The sequence below is a fragment of the Meleagris gallopavo genome, chromosome Z (genome assembly GCF_905368555.1).
Source record: "Meleagris gallopavo chromosome Z, MGAL_WU_HG_1.1, whole genome shotgun sequence".
Lineage (NCBI taxonomy): Eukaryota > Metazoa > Chordata > Aves > Galliformes > Phasianidae > Meleagris > Meleagris gallopavo.
Genome location: NC_139435.1, coordinates 50612409 through 50640224, shown reverse-complemented (window position 1 = coordinate 50640224; position 27816 = coordinate 50612409). Strand labels below are relative to the sequence as shown.

Sequence of the window (27816 nt, the reverse complement as noted above, 5' to 3'; positions counted from 1 at the left end):
TTAATTTAAATGTTTTACTATTGTTTTTTCTCTTAAAAGTTCAACAGTTTTCAATCATCAGAAAAAAAAAAGAAAAAAAAGTTCCAATACTGAAAAATTGTTATGACTGAAAAGATTAATAAAAAATCCAAAAGTAACACTGAAATTTTTGTCCTAAATTTTGTCTTTTTTAATATTAATTAAAAATTCTATTGATAAATGGTTAAAATGAATATTTTATATTTCAGAATTATTAAAATACTACCATACTCCAATATTATTTATTGCTCTCCCTTTCAGAACGAGAGAGGAAATAAAACTAATAATTCCTTGCAAATAGAATTAACTAATTCAGTAGTTCTGAGGGTGGGAGATCACTGAAAGTTGTTTTATCCCTCTATACAGTCGGCTATAGCTAGCATAAAGGACATGAGAGGAGGAATTATCCAAGAATTATCCTTTTGCTGTTTGCCATAACCCTTTCCTTGTTGGAAGACGTAGGAGAGAAGTGGTGGGAGGTGTGGGAGCAAAGTGAGAGGGCCTCTACACCTTGGTTTATCTAAAATTTTTCTGCTTGATTCCTGAAACCCAGAGATTAAAGAGTGCAACCTATTTCATTCACTTTTCTTGTGATTGTGATGGGAGATCTGTTGTTGTTTCTCGGCAGCTAGAAGTCTAAGAGTTGGTCTGTACAAATGAAAGTTTGGCGGGCCTAGGGCTGTGGGCAAAGTTTGTTCAGTTTATCACAAGTTTTCACTTTTAGTTCTTTAAGAGGGTGATGGGCAGTTTATTTTGTGCTTACAATAGCCTTTCTCTCAGATGTGAGCAGAGCCAGACCACAGAAGGCAACAGTATTTATTCTATAAATTCCTGTCTTAGTTTTATGAGTAAAACCTGTTATTATCATTGCCAATGTTAATTTAATACAATTTTCTTTCTAAGATGTGGTGTGGACCAGAACAGACAGGCCCTATCAACTGCCAAGTCTTATCTAGTGAACTGTATTTTTCTCAGCTTTCCTTTGAACTGTGGATTAAAACTGACTGAAAAAAACTGAGTTGAGAAAGATAGGGAGAGGAATGTGAGTTCATTGGAGTAGATAGACAAAGAAATGGACTGAAGCATAAATACATAGGAAAACAGCCTTTGGTATTTCAGTTGTTTATAGAGCAATTAGTTTCAGTTTATTTGCTGGTAAGATAATTAACAGTGGAAGTAATTGGTACTCTAGCATAAAGCTGTTGATTTTATTAACAGAGTTAACAAAATTTTTCTAAAATACTGTCTGATTTACTTTTGTTAGCAAAGGTTGCTGAAGAATGAGCAAAATCAAGAAGAAATGATTCTTCACTTCCTTCTGGATCTCTCTAGTCAGTGTGGTGTCTCATTTCCCTGTTCTCCAAGTGGGATGTCTTTTGACTTTACATCTTCTCTTCATGCCATTGAGGATGATTCAACAATGGATGTGAAATCTCTCTGGGATGATGTGAGACTGCATCTTCGACGATTTTTAGTAAACAGATTGCAAAGTCAAGAAGAGAAAAATCCCAGTGCTTCACAACAACAAATGCAGCTTAAAACTCAGTGCATACAGCAACTTCTGTTTCTTTATCCTGAATCAGAAGTATTATCAAAATATCAAAATATGCAGAGTAAAATGGTTCGTGATCTTCTACAGAATTGTGTTTTGTCTAGCTGTGGTGAAACAAATTTTGATAAGGTCGTTCATGGCTACCAAAGTTCCATACCCACACTATGCACAATAATAAAAGAGGATTTCTATATACTAAGTGGAACTATGGATCCTTCTTCATCACTGAAGTTTATTAGTGAAACTTACCTGGATACAATCACTGAAGAAATAACAGTTCTTCTCGAAAGACTTTGTGAGCTGCAGTTCAAAGAAAATGCTCTGCACATAGTTAAGGCAAACAAGATTTCAAAGAAGCATAGGAGAACAGTTCATGCTGTCGGTTAGTAGATATAATTTATGTTCATTGCAATTAGATTTTTTTTTTTTTCAACATACCTTTTTATTTCCTACAAAAAGAGAGTCCAAAGATTATTAATTCCAGCTTTATGTCTTAAATGCACTATTGTAGTTGACCATGTGAGAATTGTGATGAAACATGACTTTAAAGTAAGGGAAAGTGTCTTATACTTGTTTATTTAGAAACAATGATATACTTCACTGGAAAATGTTCTCATGCCTTTATCTTTTTTCTTTAAGTGCAGCTTATTCCAACTGCTGAAATGACCTTAGAATAAGAAACTACTTAAACCAAATTTTAAAAAATACAACCCTTCCCCTCTTGTAAAATTTTGATTAGCAAGTTTTCTAATCATGAAATAGACAAAAAATTGTAGATCAAAGCTGACCTAAAAAGATTACTGTGAAAATTCTAATTTTAAAACTAAATAAATAAAAAACAACATTTCTATTTGTGCAAAAGCACTGTTAGAATTAATGAACCTGGTCATTTTTTCTTGTTCTAAGGAGTTTAAGGCAGTAAAGGAGTCTGTTATCAGTGTATTAGTTCTGTCCTTTCTTTTTCACCGATGGTGAATCATAACAAGCCAATTTGTGAGAGGAGGAATCAGAGCACTGCAAAAAAGTCATAGGGAATGCAAAGTTTCATACTGTAATTACATTAAGTTATGTAACTGCTTTTCCAATGCAGAGTTTTGAGTATTCTTCTATACAAGAGTTGGTTATTACCGACTATGGAAGTCTAAAACATAGACCTCCACAGAAGTGCAGAAGACAGAAAAACTTAGTTTAGAATAATAATAGATTAAAAAAAAAAAAACAACAGGAAATAGATCTTTATATGGTACAAAAAAAGGTAAGTGATTGCTGCAAGCAGATCCTGCTTGGGTTTCCCATAAGCTCCCCCAGCCCAGCTCTGTACCACAGGGCCCACCTTGCAGGCACTGCTCCACACAGGTCCCCATGGCAGCAGCTTCTGCAGCCCTCCAACACCAGCACGATCTCCTCCCTTGGGCAGGGACAGCTTGCTCCTCCATGGGCTTCTCCTGGGCCGCAGGGAGCTTCTGCTCCATGCCTGGAGAATCTCTAGCACTGACCCAGCTGCCTGCGTGGCCACTTCTCGCTCATTTCTCACCCCTCTCTCCCAGCTGTTGTCGTGCAGCAGTGTTTCCATCTCTTACATTTGTTCTCCCAGAGTGCATCCAACTTCTCTCATGGCTTGGCTATGGCAGCTCAAAAGAAATAATTAACTATGAGAGCAGTGAGGCCCCTGGCACAGCTGCCCAAAGAAGCTGTGGTGCTCCATCCCTGGAGGCACTCAAGGCCAGATTGGATGGGGCCCTGGGCAGCTGAGCTGGTGAGGGGCAGCCCTGCCCACAGCACGGGGTTCAGAAGCGGATGTGTTTTTGAGGTGTCTTCCAGCCCAAATTATTCTGTGATTCTATGGTTCTATAAAGTTGGTAATTTAATCTTTCTTTCAGTCTCAAAACAACTCAAAACTACTCTAGCTGTCTCTATTTTACATTTAAGGCAGGGACACTAAAGTGACTGTAAAAGTGTCTAAAAAGACACATTAACAGCTTCTGCATTATGTGGAGTAAGAAATCAATCCTTCAGTCTTTTAGACAGTTATTTTGTATGCCTAAGTATTCTTTGTCTCAAGATGCATCTTATACCTTTCTGTGCCTCTGTGTCTATCAGGACAGATCTCCAACATACGTTTTTATTGTAAATTCAGTAGAACAAAGTGAAAATATGCAAAGTAAACTTTGGGGGCTGTGAGTTTTAAAAATATTTACAATGAAGTCTAAAAAAATGTCAATTTCTTGAATCTCTTACAAGATTTTATATTTTGGTTTCCTGTGCTAACCTCAGCTTGAGCACTAGGGATGCAGAAGAGGCTGTGTGAATACACAGTCAGCAGAGCTGATGCCAGCTGACTGAACGGGTAGGCCCTCTGGCATTGTTCAGCAAGGAAAGCTGGGGGAAAGGAAAATCAACCAACTACCAAAGTGACAGTAATGAAGTTATCGGGCTAGGGTAAAATAAGGGATCAGAGTTGTAAAGATTGGTAAGGTTTTTTTCCTCTTATTTCATTCCATAGTGATGTCTATTATATATAAAATTTATACATGTATCATTTCTGGAGTAGTTGTTATTGAACACTTAATTGAATGAGAGCTCATACGTGAAGAGTCTTTTCTGGTAAGAAATTTCTCTCTTTGAAATGTTTGGTTGTACTACGTTTGTACTATGCTTATTCAGGAAAAAGCATTTTTTCCCCTGGAACTCAAGTGTTTACAAGGCAGTTTACATGGAAATATCTACATTGGAAAAAACTGTACAGAATACTATTTGGGGATGTTTATACCTGTAGACAGATTCTTAGTGTCATGTGGTTTTTCCAGCTAGGAACTGTTCTTTAATTCTGTTTAGGCAGAGGATACTTTTACCAGCCTCTCACAATTAATAATTAAAGTAATAATTAAGTAATTTTTATTATAATTAAAATTATTTGTACATAGTTGAAACTAAAAGATGATTTTATTAGCTTGGCTTGACAATGATACCCAGTTTGCTGAGTATTAAACAGCAAAACCAAGCATGCTAGAGTATGGACAGAAGAGGGGAAGGGTATTTTTCCTTCTTAGCTGAAAGACAGTACTACTAATGTGTATTTTTTGATTCATGTTGTCTCTGCCCTTTGGGAACCACCAAAACAACACATTTCAAAAGAGCAAAATAATTTAATCTAAGGCATTCGATTGGGACTGTTATCCCAGAGGTGAGAAAAAGCTTTGTGTTTGCTTAGTTCACCCTCAGGGAAATACGATTTTTTTTTCCTAAGAACTACTGTAATTGATCCTTCTGTATACAAGAGGAAAAAAAATAACAGAAAATAATGAAACAATGCTAAAACGTCAGATAAATTTATACAGAAGACCTATTTCTGACTGGAAAATAAAAATTATGGGCTTTAACAGAGTCATAAATCTTCAAAATATTTCATGTATAGCAATCTATTTATGAAGTAAGAAGTTAACATTTTTTTCTTTTGTGTTCAATTAGAAGTGTTATTTGCTGGCTAGTGTAATGAGCATGTATCTGTTTATCGGGTTGAGGTTGAGGATGATTTGAGAGTGGAGCTGGCAGAATGGTATTTGAAAAGACGCAATATCTTTGGCATCCAGCTTTCATGGAGGTAGATGGGTTTTATTTTATAACCTGATCCTATTTCTAGGTAAATCAGTGCCCCTAGAACCTGTTAACCATGCAGGATACAGCCAAGCGTATTTGGCTACCTACATTACTGTAGTAAATTTTTATCTAACATGGGTCCTCCTCGTGGCAGTTTTTGGAAATAATATCCAAGGAAGGTTCCTCCTACCTTGGGTTCCTCTGAAATATTTTTATCTTGTGTTTTTGATGTATTTTGTCATACTATACATATATTTCTTTCAGAAGCTTATGTATTGTTATGGTGTTTCATAGCACAACTAAAAATGTTACATGTTTGTTGACATAAATAGCATGTAATTAATCATGCAAGCAGGTGTTTTTTTAGCTTATCTGCGTGATTTTTTGTTTCAGTTACAAATGTGATATTTCTCAGAAGTTATTTGTGATAAGTCAGTTAAAAGTGGATTGTAGTTCTACTTTCTGAACCTTTTTTATGTTCCTTTGCTTATAAAAATGTTAAGCTAGTTTAATCAGGATTTGCTGACGTATCTTAATCCTTCATCTCATTTAGATTAAGAAATAATCACTCTTAACATCAGCCAAAGAAACTTAAGAACCATGATATTGTACACATCTAATGTACTACTGAAAGTATATTTTATGTGTGTAGACTTTATATGCACAGGGAGAGAGAGAAAATCGTTATGTGGACTAGTCCATCTATCTTTAAATTTCCTTTGACTAAAATTAAATAAAATTCAGAATATTTTCTTTTTTTTTTTTCACATGTTCAAATTCATTGCCTTATTATTTTCTTCTGGCAGTAAACTTCCCAGAGACCCTTAAAGTGAATAGGAATTCTAATATGATAACACTTACCCCTGGGAGATATATTTTTAATATTTGTATCATTAATCACTTTTAGAATCTTAAATGAGATTTTTTATAAAAATATGATACAGTGCATAATGTGTTCATTAAAATCAGTAGCTATTTTTATGAAAATAGTACTGAAAAGTGAAAGTAAACTAAAGCAGTGAAGATTGGTCTAAGAATGTTTTTCAAAACAAAGTAGTTAAATCTGAATTTATTATTCAGACTTAATATTTTTACCTGAGTGTACCAGCCTCTTATTCATGTGTTCAGGAAGCTTCCTTTCTTTTTTCTTCCTCTTTATTTCTCAAAAATATAACCATGTTATTGTAAATCTAAATTCAAGTATAGCTTTCCCGAATTTATCAAGAAGATGTATGCAAAGCATGATTTCAATTATGATGTTTTTCATTTGCGGTGTTCAAATATTCATGAACTTCTAAGGAATATAATTGTGTTTATGGAACATGTAATCTGAGTATAGTGTGTATTTGAACTTGAATAGAGGTACTGATTGTTGTCTAGTTGGAGCTGTACTTGTGTAGTGGAGATGTGACCAACAAGAGGAACAGCCTTTGGAGTAACCTCTTGAAATGAGGGTTGGTTTGGGGCAATTAAATGAAAGGACTTGATAAGAAAAATCTATTTTGAGGTCATTCATCCTAAAGCAATCCCAGCAACGTGCTTTCCAGCTAATTTGAAATAGGCGTTTTGAGGCTTGCAGCTTGCACCTTTGAAGAAATTTTATTTCTCTGTGTTTGTGTGCACATCTTTATTTTCGTTCGTTTATTATTTCCTTCCTCTGAAATGAAGAACTATAATTCCAGATTTGCTTTTATCCTTCCAATTCATTTAAAGTCAGTTTGTTTGTGATCTCTTGAGCCAAGATTGCTGTCTACAACCAGTCTTCTATGATCTTAATTATATCAACCAAAAATTATCCCGAAATAGCATTGATACCTGCTAGTTTAGTGACTGCTGGTTTAGTGACTACTATGAATGAAAAACAAAACAAAACAAAACAAAACAAAAAAAAAAAAAAAAACACCTGCAGTTATTTATGTCTGAGAATAATTAGGGCTCAGTAGGATAGTATGATGTATTCTCCCGTTTATATCTGGAAATTAAATAATTCCAGACTTTGTTTCATATGAACAATATTTATGTCTTTGAACCATTGTTGAGATTTCTGTCCTGCTTATTATCTCTAGCAGATAAATTTCAGTACTTGTGCTCTAGTTGGTTTTCCATTGTATTTTCTTATCTGTAGGATTGTTGAAATCTATACTTTCTTAAAGGGGAAGAGTGTGGTGGTTGCTTGACTTACTATTTATCTCCTAGGAAACCCTGTTGCATCTTTCTGAAATGCTGGTAAGCGGTGCTGATATAAAGTATCCCCTGTGAATGGATGATGGTTAATAATATCCAGTTTTACATACTCAGTAGTTCACCTTCATTATATAGCCCAGATTTTTTGCATTTTGCATAAAAGCTTAAAACTTAATTGTGGAAATGTATTTAAAAGCTTTTTTCCATAAATTTAAGCTTTAAATGTTTAAAGACCTAAATACAATACATGCCATAGTAACTCAGAGATTCTGAAGACAAAAGTAAAGGTACGGAAACTGTAACTCCTTGCTTTTCATGGATATTCAGTTTCTGTTTCTGCATGATGAAAGTAGTTGATGTGTGTCAATTACATTTCTGCTTCCCTGGTATCTCCTTTTCTACTTTCTGTCACTGTAGACTTCCTAGTGATGTGCTCATACAGGAACAGAGCTATAGCAGACTTGTAGAAAACAACAGGTGGTACAATTGTTGGAAAAGGGTGGTACATACATGTAAGTAGACTTTATGTCTACTGAGTTCTTGAACTCCACTCTGCATGGTGATATATGCCTCAATCTTCCCAATTCTACACAAACGGAATGAAAAATCCTGTGCTTTCCATCAATGAAAGACAGGGAAGAAGTATGTATCAATTGAAACTGCAGTACATCTATGCTCTCTATATTTAACCTGCACAGAAGACTTAAGGACATCACTAAAAATTACATAGGTTCTACATATGTAATGAGTAAAAATTCAGAAGTCTTAATTAGATTTTTCACTTTAAAAATACCAGAGATCCCACTTTTTATATGGTATTGAGATATTTAACAGGATTCATTGTCACCTAATTAAAAAAAATGAGCAGATAGTGTGGGTAGGAATCTATAAAAGGAAGTTAAAAGAGGAAAGGAATGGACATACGATGCATAGATATGATGCAGATTTCTGCAATTGTTTTTGTTCCTTGGGAAACCTATAAAATTTTGACAAGCAAAACAAGGTCCTATTTCTCAAGGGAAACATAATAAATGTGTTTGCATTTAATGTTGGAAATAATGTGTTCCATAGCCTCTTTGTCACATATTATTTATTTCTTATCCTTGCAAGCATTCTATTTGATTTCTACTGCACAATTATATTAAATGGAAATATGAGTAGTGCTGAAGAGAAAATAAAACCATCTGTTTGAACACAGCGAGCAGAACTTTTAATAAAAAAGAGGTACTCTTTTAAAGACCACATGAGCATATTACCCTAGGACCACAAATGTGTTTCTAGGGGGAGGATGACATTTTTGTAAAGATTACAAAAGCATTACGCTTGTTACTTTTTAAGCTTATGGTAGGGGGTAAGATAACAGTAAGTGGCTGAAATGTCAATTGAACTGACAGAATTTCAAAGCCAGTAGCATGCCTGAATACCTTCCTTCTTCTTAGAGCTGTTGGTTGAAATTGCTATTAAGCTCATAATGTGAACAGTGACAGTGAAATCCTATTAGGGATCCCTTGTCATATTGAAGATATCCATTTCACGATTTGAATAGCATATTGTTTATTTAGCAATGTCAGTAAACATTAATTTTTCTTTCTAAATTATTTATATATTACTGAACAAGAAATTGTTGATTTTTTTTGAGTTGTAATTGTATGGATTGTTGTATCCTAATGAAGTAATTTCTTTTTATCTTTCTGAATAGGATCTTGAATCTGTTTATTGAAATCTTTGGAAGTCCAAGTGTTGTTTTTTTATGTGTGTGTTGTTGTTTTTTACATTTTTTATTATTTTTTCCCCTTTCCAAATGTCTACAATTACCAAACACCGACTAATTATGTTCATTTTGCTCTCTCAGCATATCTTGGTATTCTTCAGCACAAAGTGAGGATTTAACTCACTGTGCCCTCTAATTAATGAATTCTCCATTCTCCTTCCAAGTTTAAAAGATGAAAGTGATTTACTCTCCAGTCTGATACTTTGTGAGTGGTCAGGGGTCAATTCGGAGTTACGTACTGTAGTACTCTGCTTAATTAAAAGTGACAAAATTTGAGAGCAAATTATTGAGCTAGTCTCTCTTTTGCTTATTTGGGTATGTGAAGAAAAATGTGTAGAACTGCAGCAGAGAAAAGAAAACTTCAAAAATTTCTTCTAAAGAGACTCCTGCAATATTGATTGAAAGTTATTGCAAGAGTTTTCAACATATAAGTCTACCGTCATATAAGCACAAGTTAATTGAGTGGCCCTGGCTGTGATGTCTTGACAGGACAGAGAACCTATTCTATCACAAAAATTCTGAGAACAACTTTAACTTTTAAAGGGCAAAACAGGTTTGGGCAGATTAATTTGCAAAAAATTACATCTGTTTAAATCGGAGGTATATCACATCCAAGGGATGGATATTCTGTGCTAAGTTAGAACATGAAAATGTGTTTCACAGTGATTTAGAAATTAAAAAAGCTTCTCTAGTTTTAAATCAAAGGACTGCTATTTCTACTGAGGTTTTTTTTTTTTTAATAAATTTCTAGGTTATTTTACGCTGTCATCACGTGCTAAATATAGCAAGGCATTGCAGATATTCTTTTCTGTCTATCTGGAGAGAATAACAACATTCTAGTTAGGAATTTAGCAGTGTCTCCTGAGGTTTTTAGTACCCCTGGCCATTGAGGACTGTCTGGAGTTGATTCAGTTACTGGTCTCAGACTTTCAAGAAGGGTTTCCTTTTTCTCAGTAGCTTCATCTGCTGATCAACCTTGTTTAAATCTTTTTATTTAAGGACAAGTGTATTGACTTACTGCTCAAGCTTAAGTTAACTGCCTAAACTTAAAAGGGCATGATTTTTTTTATTCCTTGAAAGTACTTGTGAGAACTTTCTGGTGTTTTTTCCTGGGTAGAGTTTTGAAATTAACAGATGTGTGAAGCAGAAGTGTGAGTATGGAATCCAGCTTTGTAAGTATTTCTCTGAGTGATTTCTCCTATTAGAACAAAAGCTGTCACTATCTGCCTCTGTTATATCTTGGAAATTCCAAGGGGTAAGAGATGTGAAAGTGACAGAAGCACTTTAATCTATTATTTAGGGAAATACATAATATTGTGTGTAGATGACACAAAGGAATGTTGAATGCTTGATAGAAGTTTGTGATTGGTTGAAAGTTCCTAACAATCTTAATTTTAATAGAGTGGGTGTGATGTTGTTAACTGATCTGTGTGAAATGCAGCCATTCCACTGTGAGTGTAAATGCAGAGGACAGAAATAAAGTTAGCAGACATTTCTGTATTTGCAGATGCTAACAAAACATAAGATAAAAATAAAAGCATTAATTACTGTGATTTCAAATACAAATACAGTTTTTCTTTTATGAGTTAGAGGAATATACTGAAGTCCTATCAATGGTAGCATTCATAAGGAGGTTTAATGGACCTGACGGTACTGTAGTTTCAGAGCAAGATGTGTAAAGTTTTTTTTGTTAGTCATTATTACAGGGCGCTTCATCCTTAGAGCACCTGAGGAGTTCCCTGTAATTAGCTCAACAGAGCTGTGAAATAGCTGTATGCTGTCAAGTAGTTAGACTGGTGAGATGACTTGCTTAAGATTATTACATAAATTAGGTGTCAGAGCACTATTAGGCATTGTAATTCCAGCCTGTGTTTCCAGCACTGGTCTGTTCTTTTGTCACTTGGCCGGTGAACATGATTTCATGTCAAGATTTAATTTTGACAGATGTATTTACTCCTTATTGACATAGGACTTAGGTATTTGCTAGATAACATCAACTGTCTGATAAGGTGAAAACTGGCTTCATTTAACTGTGAAGATATTATAGTCTAGATTTGATTAAAATTTCATGTACAGTGCATCTCTTTCAAAAGATTAGTGTAGTCTTCACCAAGGTTGTTGAATAGCTGGCAGTAATTTCTCTCTTTCTATGACAGATGACCTCACTTGAGTAAACGTAGGCAAATTTATACATGCTTATCTTGTTTTACATAAATTGAAATCCTTTACTTTCCTGCATTTTTTTGTTGTTGTTGTTTGTTTAATATATGCATAGTGTGGATGATTAGTATAGAAGTTACAAAAGCTTGAAGTTAATGGTGATGTCTAATAAGAAAATGATTGCTGTCTTTAGATCTCTGACCATTTAAAAACAAAAAGAGGGAGAGAAGTAATCCAACTGTAATCTGTTTGCATGAGCTTTTCTAGCCAAGTCTCATGGCACCTGTGCATTTCACTGGAACTAAAGGAGAGCGAGCTGTGAAGTAAGACAGGTGTTTAAAAAACCTTAAACACTCTGATAACAGTTTGCATCCATGTAGTTTCCTTTGCTGCACTGATAGTTCTTTATGGATCTGTCAGTTTCAATCAGCAGAGAGTACATGTGATCAGTATATCTGATAAACTTGTCAATGCCTTTTTAAAGCAGGATTCCCCAACCTATTCTATTCAACTCTCCTCCCCCCTTCGGTTTTTCATCATTTCAAGTAGAACCTTGATAAGACGGAGATATGTCACCAGCAGGTGTGTATAGCTAGCTCAGCTACAACTAATTTGTGCGGGAAAAAATTAAATCAGGAGGTAAATTATTTCATGATTGCTCATTCCCAACAGAGTTGGGCATCATTCTGAAGAAAATATCAAATAATTGGTTTCAGGCCATGTCAGACACATGCAATTCCCTTCACTAATGGCTGTGTGAGGTAGCAGTAGGCCTCAGGGGTCACCAAAGAACTGAAAATAGCTTAGTGCCAGGCAGAGCAATAGAGAGACAGAGCACATAGGAAATGAAGTGGCAATAAGTGCAATCTATAGGGGAAATGTGCTTCACTTGGAGTGTAATACATTGGCTTAGAATCTGGCAGTAAGCCATGCAACAATTGTTTACCTTTTTTTCAGCATCTGCATCTGTTCTGTTCTGTAAACAGCACTTAACTTTCAGTCAGTAAATGCTGGAATCAGTAACTATTAAGGGATTTCCTTTCTTTTTTTTTTTTCATATTCCGTAACAAATGCATACTACAAACAATATTTGCCTGAGATAAACAAGAAACAGACATTAACAGGGTCAAAGGGATTTGGCTGGGAAGATTTTATAGCTTCTAGGGTTTGCAGTAATTGTGTCTGTGTGATTTGAATGTATCTTGTAACCCATCCAAATTAAACTGTTAAAAAAATGTTAGCATGCAGTAATGAAGATATTTTTTGTAATTATCTTAAGTACTGTGTATAGAAAACTGCTGGCAATGTTTATAATAATTTAGTTCTGTGTAGTACTGTGTAATACATCTGTTGTGCACAAATATTAAGTTGCCCTTTACAATATGAGGAAATTAGTGATTACACCCAGCGATACTAATTATTTGAACCTAGCAGTTACATTAAAAAGCATATATCACCATGCAGCTTTAAAAGAGAAAACTGCGAGCAAATGTCCATAAAAATTGAATATACCAATACTAAATGCAAGTGAAATGACAGTACAGCTTATATACAATCTCTGTTTAGGAGACACACTGTGCAGATGAATGCTGCCATAAATGCAAGATTGTTACAATACTTATAGCATCACTTAAAAGTTAATATCACTGAGGGGTGAGGAACACATTATTGTTAATGGAATTTATGTATGCAACTCCCTCTGTACGACTTTGAAAATTTACCCCTTGAAATATCCCTGCCAGTAGCTGAGTTTCTTTTGCATTATTGGGCTATTTATTTTCAGATTTTAACAAAATGTTAGTTTCATTTATGGAATAACTTTATTATTTGTATGCAAGTTGTGCTTAGATTTTAACATTACACATTTTCTTTTCTGTTTTCGTCCTCATCTAAAATTATTGGTTGAAATTTCTGACATCACTTTCTTGTGTCCCTGGAAGAACAATATTGGAAGTCTATCTTCTATGAATTTAAGGCTTATGAACACGGGCACGGGAGTGATATTTAATATATTGGGAAGGTATTTTTTAGTAAAATTATTAAAAGAGTTTTAAACCCATTGTTCCTGCTGAGGGAGAAATCTCCACTGCAATCACTGAAGAAGGCAGTCATCAGGTTGCTTTCCAAGGATTCCATCATTAGTCTCAAAAGCAGTTTAGTCATGTGTCTCTGTACACTGAATAGTAGGGCTAATTAATCCAAGAGCAACGCTATCATAGCTAAACTGTTCTTGAACACAGCCAGCTTGCCTGTGATGCAGGGATTTCCGTACCACACTTTACTGTGTCATGTCCCTGGATAGGCTGAAATTATCAGAATTAGTCATTCAATTTTTTTGAGAAGCTGTGAATGCCAAATTGTTAAAAAAAAAATAATAATGAAGTGCCAGCCTCAATAAAGTAAAAAATTATAAAAGTTATTTTGAAGTTGTAGGATTCATTTGTATGCATATTTTCATATACCTTGTGAGATTTTGAATGCTTTCCAGCTATGAACAAGGAAATTGGAAACACTTCAGTTATGGTATCAATGGTATATGCAGATTTTGAAGGTCATACTGCTTTTGAAATTTTCTATAAAATCACAAATCAGCAGGTACCCAGATCATTTAAATCTAGCACATCCTTATTTCATTGATGCTTCATTTTAGAATGAAAGGCTTATCTTTTCAGTCAAGTGATGAAGGCAGAAGTCTTGCTACTTATTTCAAGTATTTAGGAGAAAGTAAAGTACTATAATCAAGTACTTTATGTGCCCTTTGTTCCATGATGCTTGAAAAATGCTTTAATGAATTTATTTACTGGCTTAGAATCCACTTGGGTGTGTCAAAATTTTATCGCCAGTGCCATGTTTTTTTTTTAATTCTTAAGAGCCTCCAAGTGGTCATATTACTTTGGAGAAACTATCTTTCTTAACATACAAATGAAAGAGACAAGTCAGAGATTCATTGTTGAAGAGGTATTGCATCTTCACTCAATTTAACTATGAAGTTTGAATGATGTGCTGATTTTTAGGAATTTCTTTTTGTTGTTTCTTTATATTTCCTTTTGATGACGGCATTCTTATCATTAATAACTTATGTAAGTTTTATGTTAGATTTGAAGTTAAGCAGAACTAGCTTCTACAATGTACTCGAGTTATCTTATTAGAATAGAGTAGAATTTAAATCCCTGATGACATTACAAAATCGTACCTGATTTCTCTAGCAATACTTGTGTCTCTTTTTACACCATTATACTCTGTGTTTTTATAGACAAATGCTTTAGTTATTGCTGTGAATGAAAGTGGGAAAGACTTCAGGAAGTGCAACAAGATGATAAAAAATGTAACACAGCTTCCATATAGAGAAAATTAGGCAAGGTAGGATTTTTAAATTCGGAAGCAAAATCATTAAGAAGTTGGGTGGGATAGATGTCTATAAAATCATGGGAAGCATTAGGAGAATATACAGATATCAGTGATTGACTGATTCTTAAAACAAATTAGCATGAGGTGGATCTGGCAGATGAAATACGCAAAGAAAATGGCACCTTTATTAACCCAGAGTGTAGTTAAAGTCTGGTGCTTTTTACCACTAAATGTTGAGGATGTTAAAATGAGATGAAGGGTTAACTGGAGAAACTGATGAAGTAGAAAAACTCACTGTGGATGATTGTTTGCAATTTCTGTGTGTAGGTGCCTTAAAATGCTTTCAGAAATGGCACTGTTTGTGGGTGGGTGGGTGTGTAACTTCGTGTGATTTTAAAAAGCCATTTTTGTTCTTTTCTAGTCAATATTTTCTGTATCAGTAAGCCTTGTTCTTGAAAACTATGGTAAGAGTTAAATTTTGTAGGGTATATTTTCACTACATTCTCATCTTGAATCATCAGTGTCTGAATCTAAATGCTTAGTAACTGAATATTATCATTCATGCAAGAAAACATGGATTGATTCTTGACCGTTTACTGCAGAAACTTCTGAAATGTCTGTTTCTTTGTCACCTATGCTCTTTCTATTTAGGTTCTTTCGTAGTCATTTCTTTGTAGCTCTGCCAACTGCACAAGACCTTCCCAGACTAAGGAAGGAAGAAGGAAAGAAGAAATTGTGACATGACTGCTGTAGTATTTCAGGGCTTTAGAGATAATGCAATTAAGTAGGAGTGGAAGGCAGAAACAGCACATGACCTGATTTACAGTGAATCTTCTGTTCTAATTTGCACAACAATTTGCTAAACTTATCTCAGGTTCAAACACTTGAAAATTCAGGTGAAAACTATTTCCATGTGCATAGTAAGACTGAGTTGGCTAAAATTTACTTAAGAACTTCATTTAAATGTGTGTTATAGCATGCAAGATCCACGGATCTCATGTTAAGATATTGGAACGCTTCCATTGAGAGCTAAGTATTCAGGTTGCATAGAAGCCAAAGATGGAGTAGGGGTTTAGATAGTTTAGTAGATAGTTTCAGTTTGTAATTTGTCTCAAAGAGAGAACATTTTAAAGATTCTTTAATTTTTGTTAACTTTTCTTTTGAATGGAAAATAATATCTCTGAGCTAAAACAGCCATTAAAAAAGTAAATAACAGTTGATTTGTCCTTAATTATTGCTGTATGTTTATTGTACCTCTGCTTGTTATCTCTGTTTTTACATTTTTTCTATCAGACTTTTTTTCTACTGAGTAGATCTTATTCTTTATGATCGTGGTATTGATGCCTTCCTTCAAAGCCTCTTTTCAGCTATGTAACATTGAGTATGTTTTCTCTTTTAACTTTCCCACTCACCCTTATGTCAACAAAACATTCCACAAAGTCCTTAACCATGCATGCAGGCACTTATCCAGTCAGAGTCATGAGCTGCTGCTAGCCATGTGCTCTTCCTCCAGTCAGGGTCATTATCACTCAGCAATCACGCACCTCACATGCTTTTTGTTGTGACTCTTCTGGAGGTGTCTTTGGTTCTCAGCCTTGCTTTCTCCTGCTGTTAATCTTGCTCCACAGCTTCTGCTGTCAGTACTCTTCCTTGAATTCCCACAATCCTCCACCAATGAAAGGACCACAGTCTATGTACCAGAAGACTTAAGTGCATTCTTTATTTCTTTTTACCAGAGCCTTTTTGTTCCTTTGCAGAAATTCTTCATACACATTTTTGCTTCAATGGGATGCCCGTATGTCCTGTTTTCAGAAGGCAGTATGGATGTCCTTTTTGGTGTATGGTTCTACTGCAGCTATTTGCTTATAAAAAGATTTATATGCGTTTAATTCAGACAAGCAGAAAAATCATATTTAGATGAATGAGAGTAGCAAACACATTGCAGGCTGTTCAGGAAGGAAATCGGTTTGTATCATGCAACTTACTACATGCTTCCTTCTCCAGTTGGACTGTAATATCATTATTATCTTTGGTTCATGGTGGGCTGAGATCAGATTGAAGTGCTTTCAGTCACCCTGTGCATGATACTCTATGAATTGGCTAGGATACTGTCAACAGCAGTAGGCCATCACAGAGAGGAGTTGCCCTCTGTGTGATGCCACTTGAGTAAATGAGTTTTCTGAGTTCTCTGACCTCTTTGCATCGCATCATAAATAACATACATTCAGTAATTTTTTTGTCATGGACTACTCCGTGGTGAGGACTGATTTTACACTAGACTGATTAATGACATTGAGACTGGGTTGAACATGTAATATAGAGAATCCTCCTGTATATTCCACATCTGTACAGGAGGCCACACAGAAAGGAAAGACAGGTGAAATATCAGTGAATACCTGTCCAAGATATGTCTAGTCAATGCCTGCATCTGTGTCCGTTCTACTTTCTTTTTTCCACTTTCTGGGTCTTTTCCAGATGCAGTTCAGTTGTTGACTGGCAGGAGCCCTTTGCATGATAGGCCATGCATTGAGCAGCAAGGAGGGGGGGGCTGATGTGCTGATGTGTACCCTTTTCCAAAAAAGTGTACACAGCAGAGTACTCAGAGTACTTTCAGGCTTTATTTTCCAGAGTAACTGTCTCATTTCTAGAATGTGTTTATCACTACATGTATCAGCAGTGAAAACCATATCTTACTGCTATAATATGGAGTATTTTCAATCTCCACAAAAACAGAAGTTTTCCTCAAGAAATAAGAATTTTCTCTTGCTTGAATTTTCTCTTGATTTCTAAATATATCAATTAATGTTTTGTGGTTGTTTTTTTTTCTCACTTCAAGGAGGTTATATAATGATTATAGTGTTGATTCATATAAGTATGTATTCCAAGCTACTACACTAGACGCATAGAATCACAGAATATCTGAGAGGTTATCTCTTCTGGAAGGGACCCACAAGGATCATTAAGTTCAACCTCCAGCTCCACACAGCACCAACCAAAATCCAAACCCTGTGGTCTGAGAGCACTGTCCAAACACTCCTTAAACTCCGGCAGCTCAGGGCCGTGCCCACTGCCCTGTGCATCCCGTTTCACGCCCACCGCCCCCTGGTGCAGACCCTTTCCCTGTCCCCCAGCTGCCCCTCCCCTGACACAGCTCCACGCCGTTCCCTCGGGCCCTGTCGCTGTCACACAGAGCAGAGCTCAGCGCTGCCCTCCGCTCCCTGTGAGGAGCTGCAGCCGCCATGACGGCTCCCCTCAGCTTCTCTTTATGACATTTGTAGAACATACATAGTTTGTTCTGAAGTTTGATAAGTATGTTTGTATGCATATACTGTATCGTAAATCAAAGTATTCTATTAAAGTCTTAATGATATTGTAAAAGAGGGATCATTGAACTTAGTATCTTCTGCTCCCAGCCGAAATATATTTTGAATGATCAGTTAGAGCAAAGATAAGTTTTCACTTCTCTCTGAGTTCAGTTATATGTTCCAGCATTAATGTTACTGTGGCATACCTTTGGCTTCTAGGTCCACTTCCTTTCAGTCTAATGAGGACAGTAAAGCTTGGGGGCAATCAAATAATTGGAAGGTTCCTTTGTTCCTGGAGAGAGGGGAGAGGAGCATCAGAAGGTTTTCAAATCACAGGAGACAGAGTTAATGTTCCATTGATTTTTATTATGTGATTCATGATTTTCACTTTTTCATTTTGTTACTTCTGGCTTTCTGCAGTATCAGGCAGGATTTCCCTATCAGTTAAACTCACTTTATGTTATCAAGCTTTTGAGTAAAGGAAAATTCTCAGAATAGCTGAGTATTTTATCTTTTTTGGATATTTAAGATTTGAAGTTGGAAATCCACTGATGCAGATATTGTTTACTCTTTATTCAGATAGGCAAGACTCCAGCAGATGTAGTTATCAGTAGCACCTTCTTTTGCCATTCTTAGAAATACAAGGAACTGACATGGATACAGCTTTCTGGAACTCTGGGGAAACTCTGATGTCATTGCAACCCTTGCAGTTCAGTCTCTAAGGCTACAGAACAAGAGTAACAAATTAGGGAATTTTTATTCAGAGCTCAGCTCTGCTCTTTAGTTGTATGTCTATTTAAAAGTGATTTGTGAATACCTAAAAAAATAATCTAGCAACTTTGAGGGAAAAGGGTGTCTCTGAATACAAGGTGGGAGAGATTTGACATATGAAAGTGCATAAAAGTGCATTTCAATCAATTTCTACTTGTTTTCATCTTTGGATCTTCTCTTTCAAATTGTTCTGGCTCTCATTCTGACACTTTTCATGTAAACTGTTCTGCTGATGCTACATCTGCAACACAACTCCATACAAACATGGTATCAGCTCAATACCATTTGCGTAGAAGTGCAAATTTATTACATTGCAGGCAGTTATAAAATAGCTATAGCCGTGTAGTATGGTAATATTGGATTGGAAGCAACTCACTATATTTTATACTCTGACTGTGCTCAAAGCAGAATTCTGTGAATTATGTGTCATGATTGTATGTTATGATTACAGGTGTTAAACTTTCAAAATAGTATGTTAAGTTTCTTCTTTTTAACTACCGAATGCTTATAGGTGTAATACTTGCTGATATTTGTTCACTGACAGTCTCACTTGTTTCCAAACCCCACATATTTAAACTTGTGGATTGTGAGATTGATGTTTCTTTTCACTCAAATGTCATATTCATCAATGGTATTGTGCTAGCAGATTGTTAAACAGACAAGGTGACTTGCAAAGTGACTGTGTAGGGATGTGATGTCCTAAGCCATTGAAATATAGTAATGATGTGGGTTTTTTTTCTCTGTTGTTGACTGTTGTTCAGTCAGCTTTTGCATAACAGTGGTTTTTCTGTAAAATGCAGGTGAGAAGGTTTCTGAGTAGTTCCTTGGAAAAAATCCTAGTTAATGAATAACAAAACCTACCATTCATTTATACTTTCCCACAGAGATGACAAATGTGAAAGACTTAGGAAGAGCTAATGTGACAGTGTTTTATAATGAGAAAAGGATACATTATGACATAGCAAAAAATGAAATTACTTGATATACTATGCTTTTCTACATTTTCAATTTTCCAGTATCATATTTTAAGGAAAAGTAAAACTTACTTTATAATTTTGCTTTAACAGCCTCACAAGAATACCACAAAAAAGGAAGGAATTTCTGTTTAACACTGTATCAACTCAAATGTCTTTCTCAACTCATCAAACTCTTTCTATTCATGGAAGAAAAAGTTGAAGAACTCTGTGCAGAAATTCTGTTGATGCCTTTGTTTACTGAGAAGAATGTTCAAGGTAATGAATGCTTTTCCTTGTTTATTGGTTGTACTTGGTGCAAAAGAACAATTTGGTATGATTTTCAAAATTACTTACCTAATTTGTGCATTCATATTATATAAGTGTATTATCATATCCACTGCAAATCTTTTTGAAATAAGCAAATTTACCTCTTAGCACAGTGATTTGTAGAAAAGAACCAATGATTGTTGTGAAGATGTGATACGCAGTAGTTATTGATGAAGAACAATCAAACACTGTAACATAATTACTTAGATTGAATTTCTTGTAAATACACTCCGTTTCGTATAGGACAAAGCAATATATGAAATCTGAATTCTTTGTAACTATTTCTGAACCTGCCCTTCAAAGCTGCCTTTTTCAAGAGGAAAAAACAGACTTATACAACACTTCTGTTCTTCTTAAATGATCACATACAAATTTTAATATGAGTCCTGCTTATTAGTGTCCTGCTTATCCCAATTGCTTCAATGGCTGTTTTTGTAGACCTAGGCTCTACGACAGAATGTAAAATTTTCACAATCAAACCTAAATTTTGTATTTGCTTTAGATTCTGTTTTTCATAAGATTGCATTCATATCAGATGAGGACAATGTGAAATCATGAAAATTCAGGTGATAAACACCTTCCATGTCACAGCGTGCCCAAAAATATTCTACTTTGCTACTTCTACCAGCTGAGAGATTGCAGTTCACCGGAGAATAAGTGGTTTCAAGAGCTTTGAGTATATTGTAGGAAAAGATCAGATCAGAAATGAGGCCAGGCTGCTCAGGAGGAAAGGACAGGTGGAGTAAATGTTTAATGTTTCTGTAGTCAAGCTACAGGCTGAGAAGCAAGGTGTTTTGGAAGTATGTTCTCAGAATACTAAATTGATGCAAACAAACAAACAAACAAAAAAGCACAACATGAAACAAGAGTTCAGAAGTACATGTTTTGTTGGCAGGTTTTTCATCTGAAATTCTGACACTCAGGTGCAGAAATGCAGGTTAACCTATGTATTTTTAGAAAGTACATAAAAGCTCAAAGTTTGCATTCAAATTCCATTTTTACTGTTGGTTTTAATGTATTTCTCCCCTTTAATTTCTCAGTTTTATTAGTTCTTAAGAAATGGTAAGTTATTATACACTGTGTTTTAGATTTTGTGGCCTTAATCCTACAGAAATGTGTCATAGTAAACTTCTTATGGGGTTAATTTAGAAGATAGACTATACATTCAGTAAAGATGATTTTAGGTGTTCTTTTTATTTGTTTTATGGGAAAGACCTTTAAAAAAAAGGAAACTCTAAAATTGGGAATTGATTTCATGTGCTTAACTAATGAGAGTCTAAGATGTGATCTCCAATAATTCGGAGGACATAATCACTGCAATGTTAATAAGAAATATTTTACTTTGCAGAATTTGCAGTAAGGATTTTATTCTGAAGTCTTCAAGCCTATTCAAATCTTATATTCAGAACTGTTCATCAGAAGTGTGTTCAAACGTCTTTTTTGAGAAACATTCTTTTGCAGTAATCATGTCTACAGTAAGCTAGTCCCTAAATAGCATCCCTATCAAATCTGAAAGGGGAATATTACTTTAGGTCAGTTTACAGGTAGTAGTCTTCCAGGTAAAAAAACTGGTCTAAAGAAAATGTAAAATTATACTTACCCTAAAACAAAAGTGAAAATAGGTCTTTTACAGATGATGCTCATTAAGTCATGAGGCGTATCTTGATTTTCAGCAAGAAAACCGTTACTTCCTTTACTTACCAAGAAGTTTTATACACCAAACTTTGTTCAATTTCTGATGAATATCTGAAAAAATAACCAGAAAAATAAGTCTTGACTAGAGGGTTTACTGGTGTTATTTTCACTTCACATTGTCAGAAATCTTGGCTTTGGTGATGAAGTAAAAGCTGATTTGATGTGGGAGAATGAGAAGTATGATCCCTGTAATTTCGGGTTCTGTTCAGTAGCAAGAAGGATTTAATTTTATATATTTTTTTAAGTGATGAAGACTGAGTATCGATAAGAATAATTGATTAGAATCCTTGCTTTATTTTGTGCAGAATACATCATAGTATGTGAACAGAAAATGTAATGGTCATCTTCTATACTTATTCGGAATGCTTACTACTGAAAGTCTTATTTAATTTAACATATATCATGTAGTTCTGCCCAAAGTAGCTTTTAATTAACTCAGGCATGAGTATCAGGTTTACAGAGCAACATAGGCTGCAGAACCAGCATAAGAAGCAGAGTAAATTAGCCCAGGTGGAGCTCTGTGCAGTTCTTGCTAGACAGTTAAGCATACTAGCTCTCACTGGTTTAAAGCTAGGTTGGGCACATGCAAACTCACCTGCAGTTACTGCAGTGAAAGTGTTTTGGAAACATTAGTGCTCTGAAAGTTGTCCTGCTAGTGAATTAAGAGAAGTTAACCAGTTCATAAAAGGTAGGGTAATATGCAAGGTAGGAGAAGGTTTGCCATACAACACATAGATTGAAACTTTGTACTTGCTTCCTTTTCTTTTTGGTTACTTTTAGGATTGAGGAGAGCCTTTTCATGTTTGTATCTCATGCAGAAATGCAACATTTTTTTTTCACGTGCTTATGCCAAATGTTGCATTTATGTACGTAGTTGTTTCAATGGCAGTTTTAGTTGATTTTTGTTCAGCATATACCGTAGCACTTCAGTCTTGACATACAGAACGTGTGTAAAGTTCCATCAGAAACAAAGTGGGTCTTTGGACAGTTCATCTTTTTAATTTTTTTTCATTCCCAAAGATGGCATCTGAGTTTTATCTAAATCAGACGGTTTCTTGGCCCTCATTTTTCCCTAAACCCAGCGATGACAAAGAGCAATGGCTGCATAAATTGGATGTAAGAAGAACACTTAGGGTTTATCACAGAAGAATCAAAGATTTCATATCTTCTGACAGATTGTTTGTACTCTTAGGGGGTCTTAAGAGGGGTCAAATGGCTTCTAAGAGTTCCTTAGCTAGATGGTTAAGGGATTGTATTAGGGAGGCGTATGTAGTTAAGGGTAAAGAGGCTCCCAGGGTTTGTAAAGCTCATTACACTAGGACTATAGCTGCTTCTTGGGCGGAGAGGTCGAAGGCTTCCACATTGGAAATTTGCAAGGTGGCCACCTGGGCTTCTCTTCATACTTTTTCATTGCATTATCGCTTGGATGTAGTCTCTTCTGCGGATTCTGCTTTTGGTGGGAGGTTGCTTGTGAACCAAAAAAAGAACAGTGAAGAAAAGAAAGACATGTAGTTCACAGTTCTAGCTGGCAACAAGACAAGTTTCTTTGCAGTGTGCACAATGGAATCCTATGAAGACCAATTTAGGCGGTTGAAAATAGATGTTAGAGGGAAGTACTGCCTACCAGTGTTCTCTGATGGTAACCCCATGGCAGACAATAGCACCAAAGGAAACAGTGAACCAGAGTGAACTCTGTAGGGAGATGGATGTAGAGAGATTTTTTTAGGTGATACAGATAGTTCTCCGTGTTCAGTTGGAGAGTTCTACATCTGTCATCTTCTGGAATATATTCAGAATACTCATTTTTTCAAATTGTTTTCTGTAGATGGAAAAAAAAAAATCTGTAAATTTCATTTTCCACTCTAACTCCTCAGTATTCTCCATCTAGTCCTTCCAGATTTTAGTTTTTGACTTTTCTTTGCCAGACCTAAGTTTTGTGCTTGATTTCAAATCATGTTTGCATCTAAAGAAAATTTTAAAAGAAGAAAAGGTAATATAAATACCCGTTTTATTTGCTGCCTGCATAGAGTTCAATATTTCTCTCAAACCAATGAAATGAGAAAACAATGAGAAGTTCTCAATGAATTTGTTCTTGAACTTTAACGTGTCTTCTGGACAAGATTAACACTCCTTCTGAGAAAAAGTTGGTGTTTTTCTAACAGTTACAGAACATTTCTTCTCAGTCTTACATATCCATATACTTTCTTGCCTATAGATTTCAGTTAATGAAAGAAGTAACCACTTTTTATTTTTCTTGAAAAGATGTTTAGCCATCTCTTCAGCAGGTATCTCATCATGTGATGAGACAGTCTGCTTCTCTCTTTACAGTCAGATGAATTCTCTGAGATGTTCTGAGATACCTAGTACATGGAGCATCACAGGAGCTGCTCTTTTTGAAGGAACCTGGAACATTAAGTGGCAGTCAAGGGTTAAACAGGAGATCTTGGTTTAGGATCATGCCAAAATGCATTCTCTTCCCATCTTTAAGGTAGTTTTCTCTTCCCTCTGGCTTTTCTGAAGCTTCTTGTTGAGACTTTTAAAAAATCAAAAACATCTAACGTACTTTCATCTATATCTCACTTTTTCTCATTCCAGTGAGAAAGGTGAACTTTGGACAGATCAGATAATGAGTACCAAGAAAAGATTTTTCCAATGGAGCTCTTTGAAAACACTGTGGGCAAAGTTGTCAAGCCCTTAGGTTTACAAGCTTTGCCTCAGGGGACCAGGAAGATTTGCAAAGGTCTTTCCTTCACAGCAGCAGAAGAAATCCTTTAGTCTATATTCCTTTCTGGAAAGTTTAATAAGAGAATTCAGAATCAAATTTGTGAGAGACATCCTTTTAAAAGATGTTGAAGTTATAAAGATTTTTGCTTTGATCTTGCAAAAAAATGTTCAAGTATCTTCTTTAAGAAATACATAATTTTCAGCAGATCTGAAGTGAAGATAGAATTTACACTAGGAAGTATTTTGATTTCCAGTGCTCATTTTCAGTAATTGTTTTATTAGCATTTGCTTAATATCACACACACACACACACACACACACACACACACACACACAAAAGTAGTAAGCTTTTTAATATACTAGATATAAAATATGTTTTATTTCTTCTATATGTTTATATCTGTGGTGGAATGGTACTACCCATTTTTGCAAGAAATATTTCCATTAGCTTCTAAAACATCTGTCTGAGCCTGCTGAATCCAGTGAGGTGCTCTGGTGTCACTGTTACCTTTTGCATGGTTATTGAGCAGTCCTCTATGGTATCCTTGATGCTTAACTTCTCTTTGTTGATGTTAGAACTGTCATAGTGACTTCCTCTTCTGAGCCTAAATGTTATGAAGCAAATAGGAAGCTTTAAAATTCAGTAGAATATTTCAGTTAATAGAACTTTGTGTAGGGGAGAAAAAGAATATTATTAACAATGCAAGAGGTCTCACTGTCACAACCCTTACAAGAATGGGAAAAAAACTGAACTGGAAAACCAATAACGTACATTAAATAGATTGATACAATCTTCTATAATGATAAAGGAGTTGTAGAATATAACCTTGGAAGGAAGAACTGACTATTCCTTCTCCATCTTTTATTTCTTTCATAACATTCTCATTTTTAAATGTTCTTTCTACAAATTCTCTCCTCTAAACATTCAAGTGATAAGGATTTATGTCTTTCCACATAAATGGAATTTGAAGTTTGAAATCTGAGTGAGGAGTGAAAGATTTTTGTAGAAATTGATAGCTCAGTAGGAAGGGATCCTACCTCCTTCCAGTTATATGTGTTCCTTTCTGCAAAGGTAAATTAATTTGGGGTGAGCAGCTTCACTGCAGCAACTTTACCAGCCTCTTGAAGAAAGCTACATTTTAATTTCCCAGGAGAGTTTAGTGCAAGATAGTCACAAGAGAAAAAGTAATAGGATTGCAGGAGAGTATTTTTATGTCTATCTCTGTGGAAACAGTTTTTGAGGGAAAGTCTGCATAGCACTTGAAGTGCCTAGACTTTTGGGAGGCTGCAGCTGGTGTGCCATGATCAGTGTGAAGGAATCCCATCTCAGCTGATGAATTGAACAAGATGAAGGCCAGCTTTAACTGGATAAGGTTTGGAGAAAGCAAAAAAGAGCAAAGAGAAAGTGACTGGTCTTGGGGCTTCTTTGGGAAGACGACAAAATATTTTATTTGAGATATATAGTTTGAGTTTGAGTTTGAGATATATAGATATTGGAATTGCTCTTATTGTTAGAATCAGAAGCTATATCTATTAAATATATACATAAATCTATTTCAGGCATTTATATATATAAAGTACAGAATAAATAGGAGTAAAAATAATCAGCCGTTTGTATTTTTTATTCTAAGTAACATCTGAAGAAAAGTGTAGGAAACTTCAGGTGTGTTAAAACTTTGGAAAAAGCACCATGTGTATGGTGCTGTCTGTAACACTATGCTTTGAATGACTGGGGAGATAGATTATCTGGTTAGTCTCTTCTGGTTTTGTATTCTACCAATTAAATTTCCAGTTTTCACAGCTTTTTTTTTTTTTTTTTACAGTCTTTTGTAAATTTAAACGAATATGGAAAAAGTAAAAACAAACAAACAAAACAAACAAACAAACAAACAAAAATACCACCCAATTTTAAAATGCCAGAGAGGCATATGAAAAGCATGTTCATTCTCCAGGGGAGTGAATTGTTTAGGGGAAAAGTAAAAGCCACTCCAGGTAAATGAGGTCCTATGTATGTACAAATACTGGATTTTTCATAGAAATGGAGATCTTTAAATCCCAACTGAGTATACCATCAGTAGCATCAAATGAATGAAGATTTTTAAGTTTATGCATAACAAAGAGTACTTAGTAATGTTTGACAACACCTAACTGTTTGAAAATTCTTGGGATTAATTTAACATTGGTTATATTAAACTTAGAATATCTACACTTGTTTTGTTTGACAGCTTTGTTCTAAGAAATGGACTCTAAAAACACAAGATTATTTAGTTTTATTCTCATATTCATTTTGATACACTTATGGAAGTGACATCTACTCATCCCAATTAAATCAGGCAGTATGTCTATTACTTCAGGATTTATGAGTGAGCTTTTTTCCATTGTTTCTCAAGGAACTTGACCTGTTCTTTTTACTGTAGCCATTATTTTACTCACAATAACAGTATTAATTAAATGTCTTTTTATTCTTACCTTATTGGCTTTCCCAAATAACTGAAAACTATAAAAATACATTAGTGAGCAATTCATTTTATTTATTGAACAAATAATAGAAATTAATTTCTGCACAGCTGCTCTAACATTATCTGTTCTTCCTGTGAACAAATGACTGTACAATTGGTATAAAAATGAATTAATGACAAAAGAAACTATATTTTACTCATTATATGTGCTTTTTTATAAAATATGACTGGAATCGAATATGGATTTCAGTATGTTATATAAAAGGAGCTGTGTATAACCTGAATTTGACTTTATCGTAACATTAGTATTCCACATCTTGTTCAGAGTTTTTTTATGCTTCATATTGATATATCAGAAGGTGTTGTAGGCTGCTGACTTTTCTACAGAATTAATTTTAACTTTGATCCCCTTTATCATACTGTGCAGGAGTTCTGAAGAAAGCTAGTGGGGAGCTTTTAATAGGAGAAACTAGAGCAAATGAAGCCAGTGTGCTTCCTGAACAGTTACTTCAGGTAAAAGAGGTGAGTATGAAAAGAGCCTTCCACTTTGTAGGGGATTTTCTTTTGTCTGTGTCTCTAACGTGGTTTGACACCATATTCATTATAAACACCTATTGCCAGAGTTTCATATAGTGTAATTAATTCTAGGTGCAAACTCTCCGCTAAGTGAAGTAAAATCTTAGAGCATTCATGAAGAATTACTTGATGTTTTTCAGATTTAATAACGGAATGGATTTAATATCATAAGTACTTCATAATCAACCTGTAAAAAATGTTAGAACATGATAGCTTTTATTCAATATTATATTGTCAAATACAGAATACATTTTAAAATTCTATTACGTTTTAAGCATTTGATAATAATACTGTCTGTAGAGGCATCTACTCATATGATGTTCAGCATCTTTGATGTCAACAGACTACTGTGTATTAATCACTGTGCTTTGTA

At 35.0% G+C, this 27816-nt stretch overlaps 1 protein-coding gene across 14 annotated transcripts in view; it reads left to right on the top strand.

Moving 5' to 3' along the window:
• The window catches only part of KIAA0825 (KIAA0825 ortholog), a 223119-nt gene that overhangs the window by 47613 nt on the left and 147690 nt on the right, over window positions 1-27816 (top strand). For 13 of the 14 annotated variants that reach the window (XM_085214119.1, XM_085214123.1, XM_085214122.1 and 10 more), the window contains 3 exons: window positions 1283-1952; window positions 19774-19938; window positions 27295-27389. In XM_085214119.1, coding sequence (XP_085070245.1) covers window positions 1283-1952; window positions 19774-19938; window positions 27295-27389 — 930 coding nt within the window. The remainder of the gene's footprint in view (window positions 1-1282; window positions 1953-19773; window positions 19939-27294; window positions 27390-27816) is intronic. The other variant, XM_085214131.1, reaches the window with a different exon arrangement.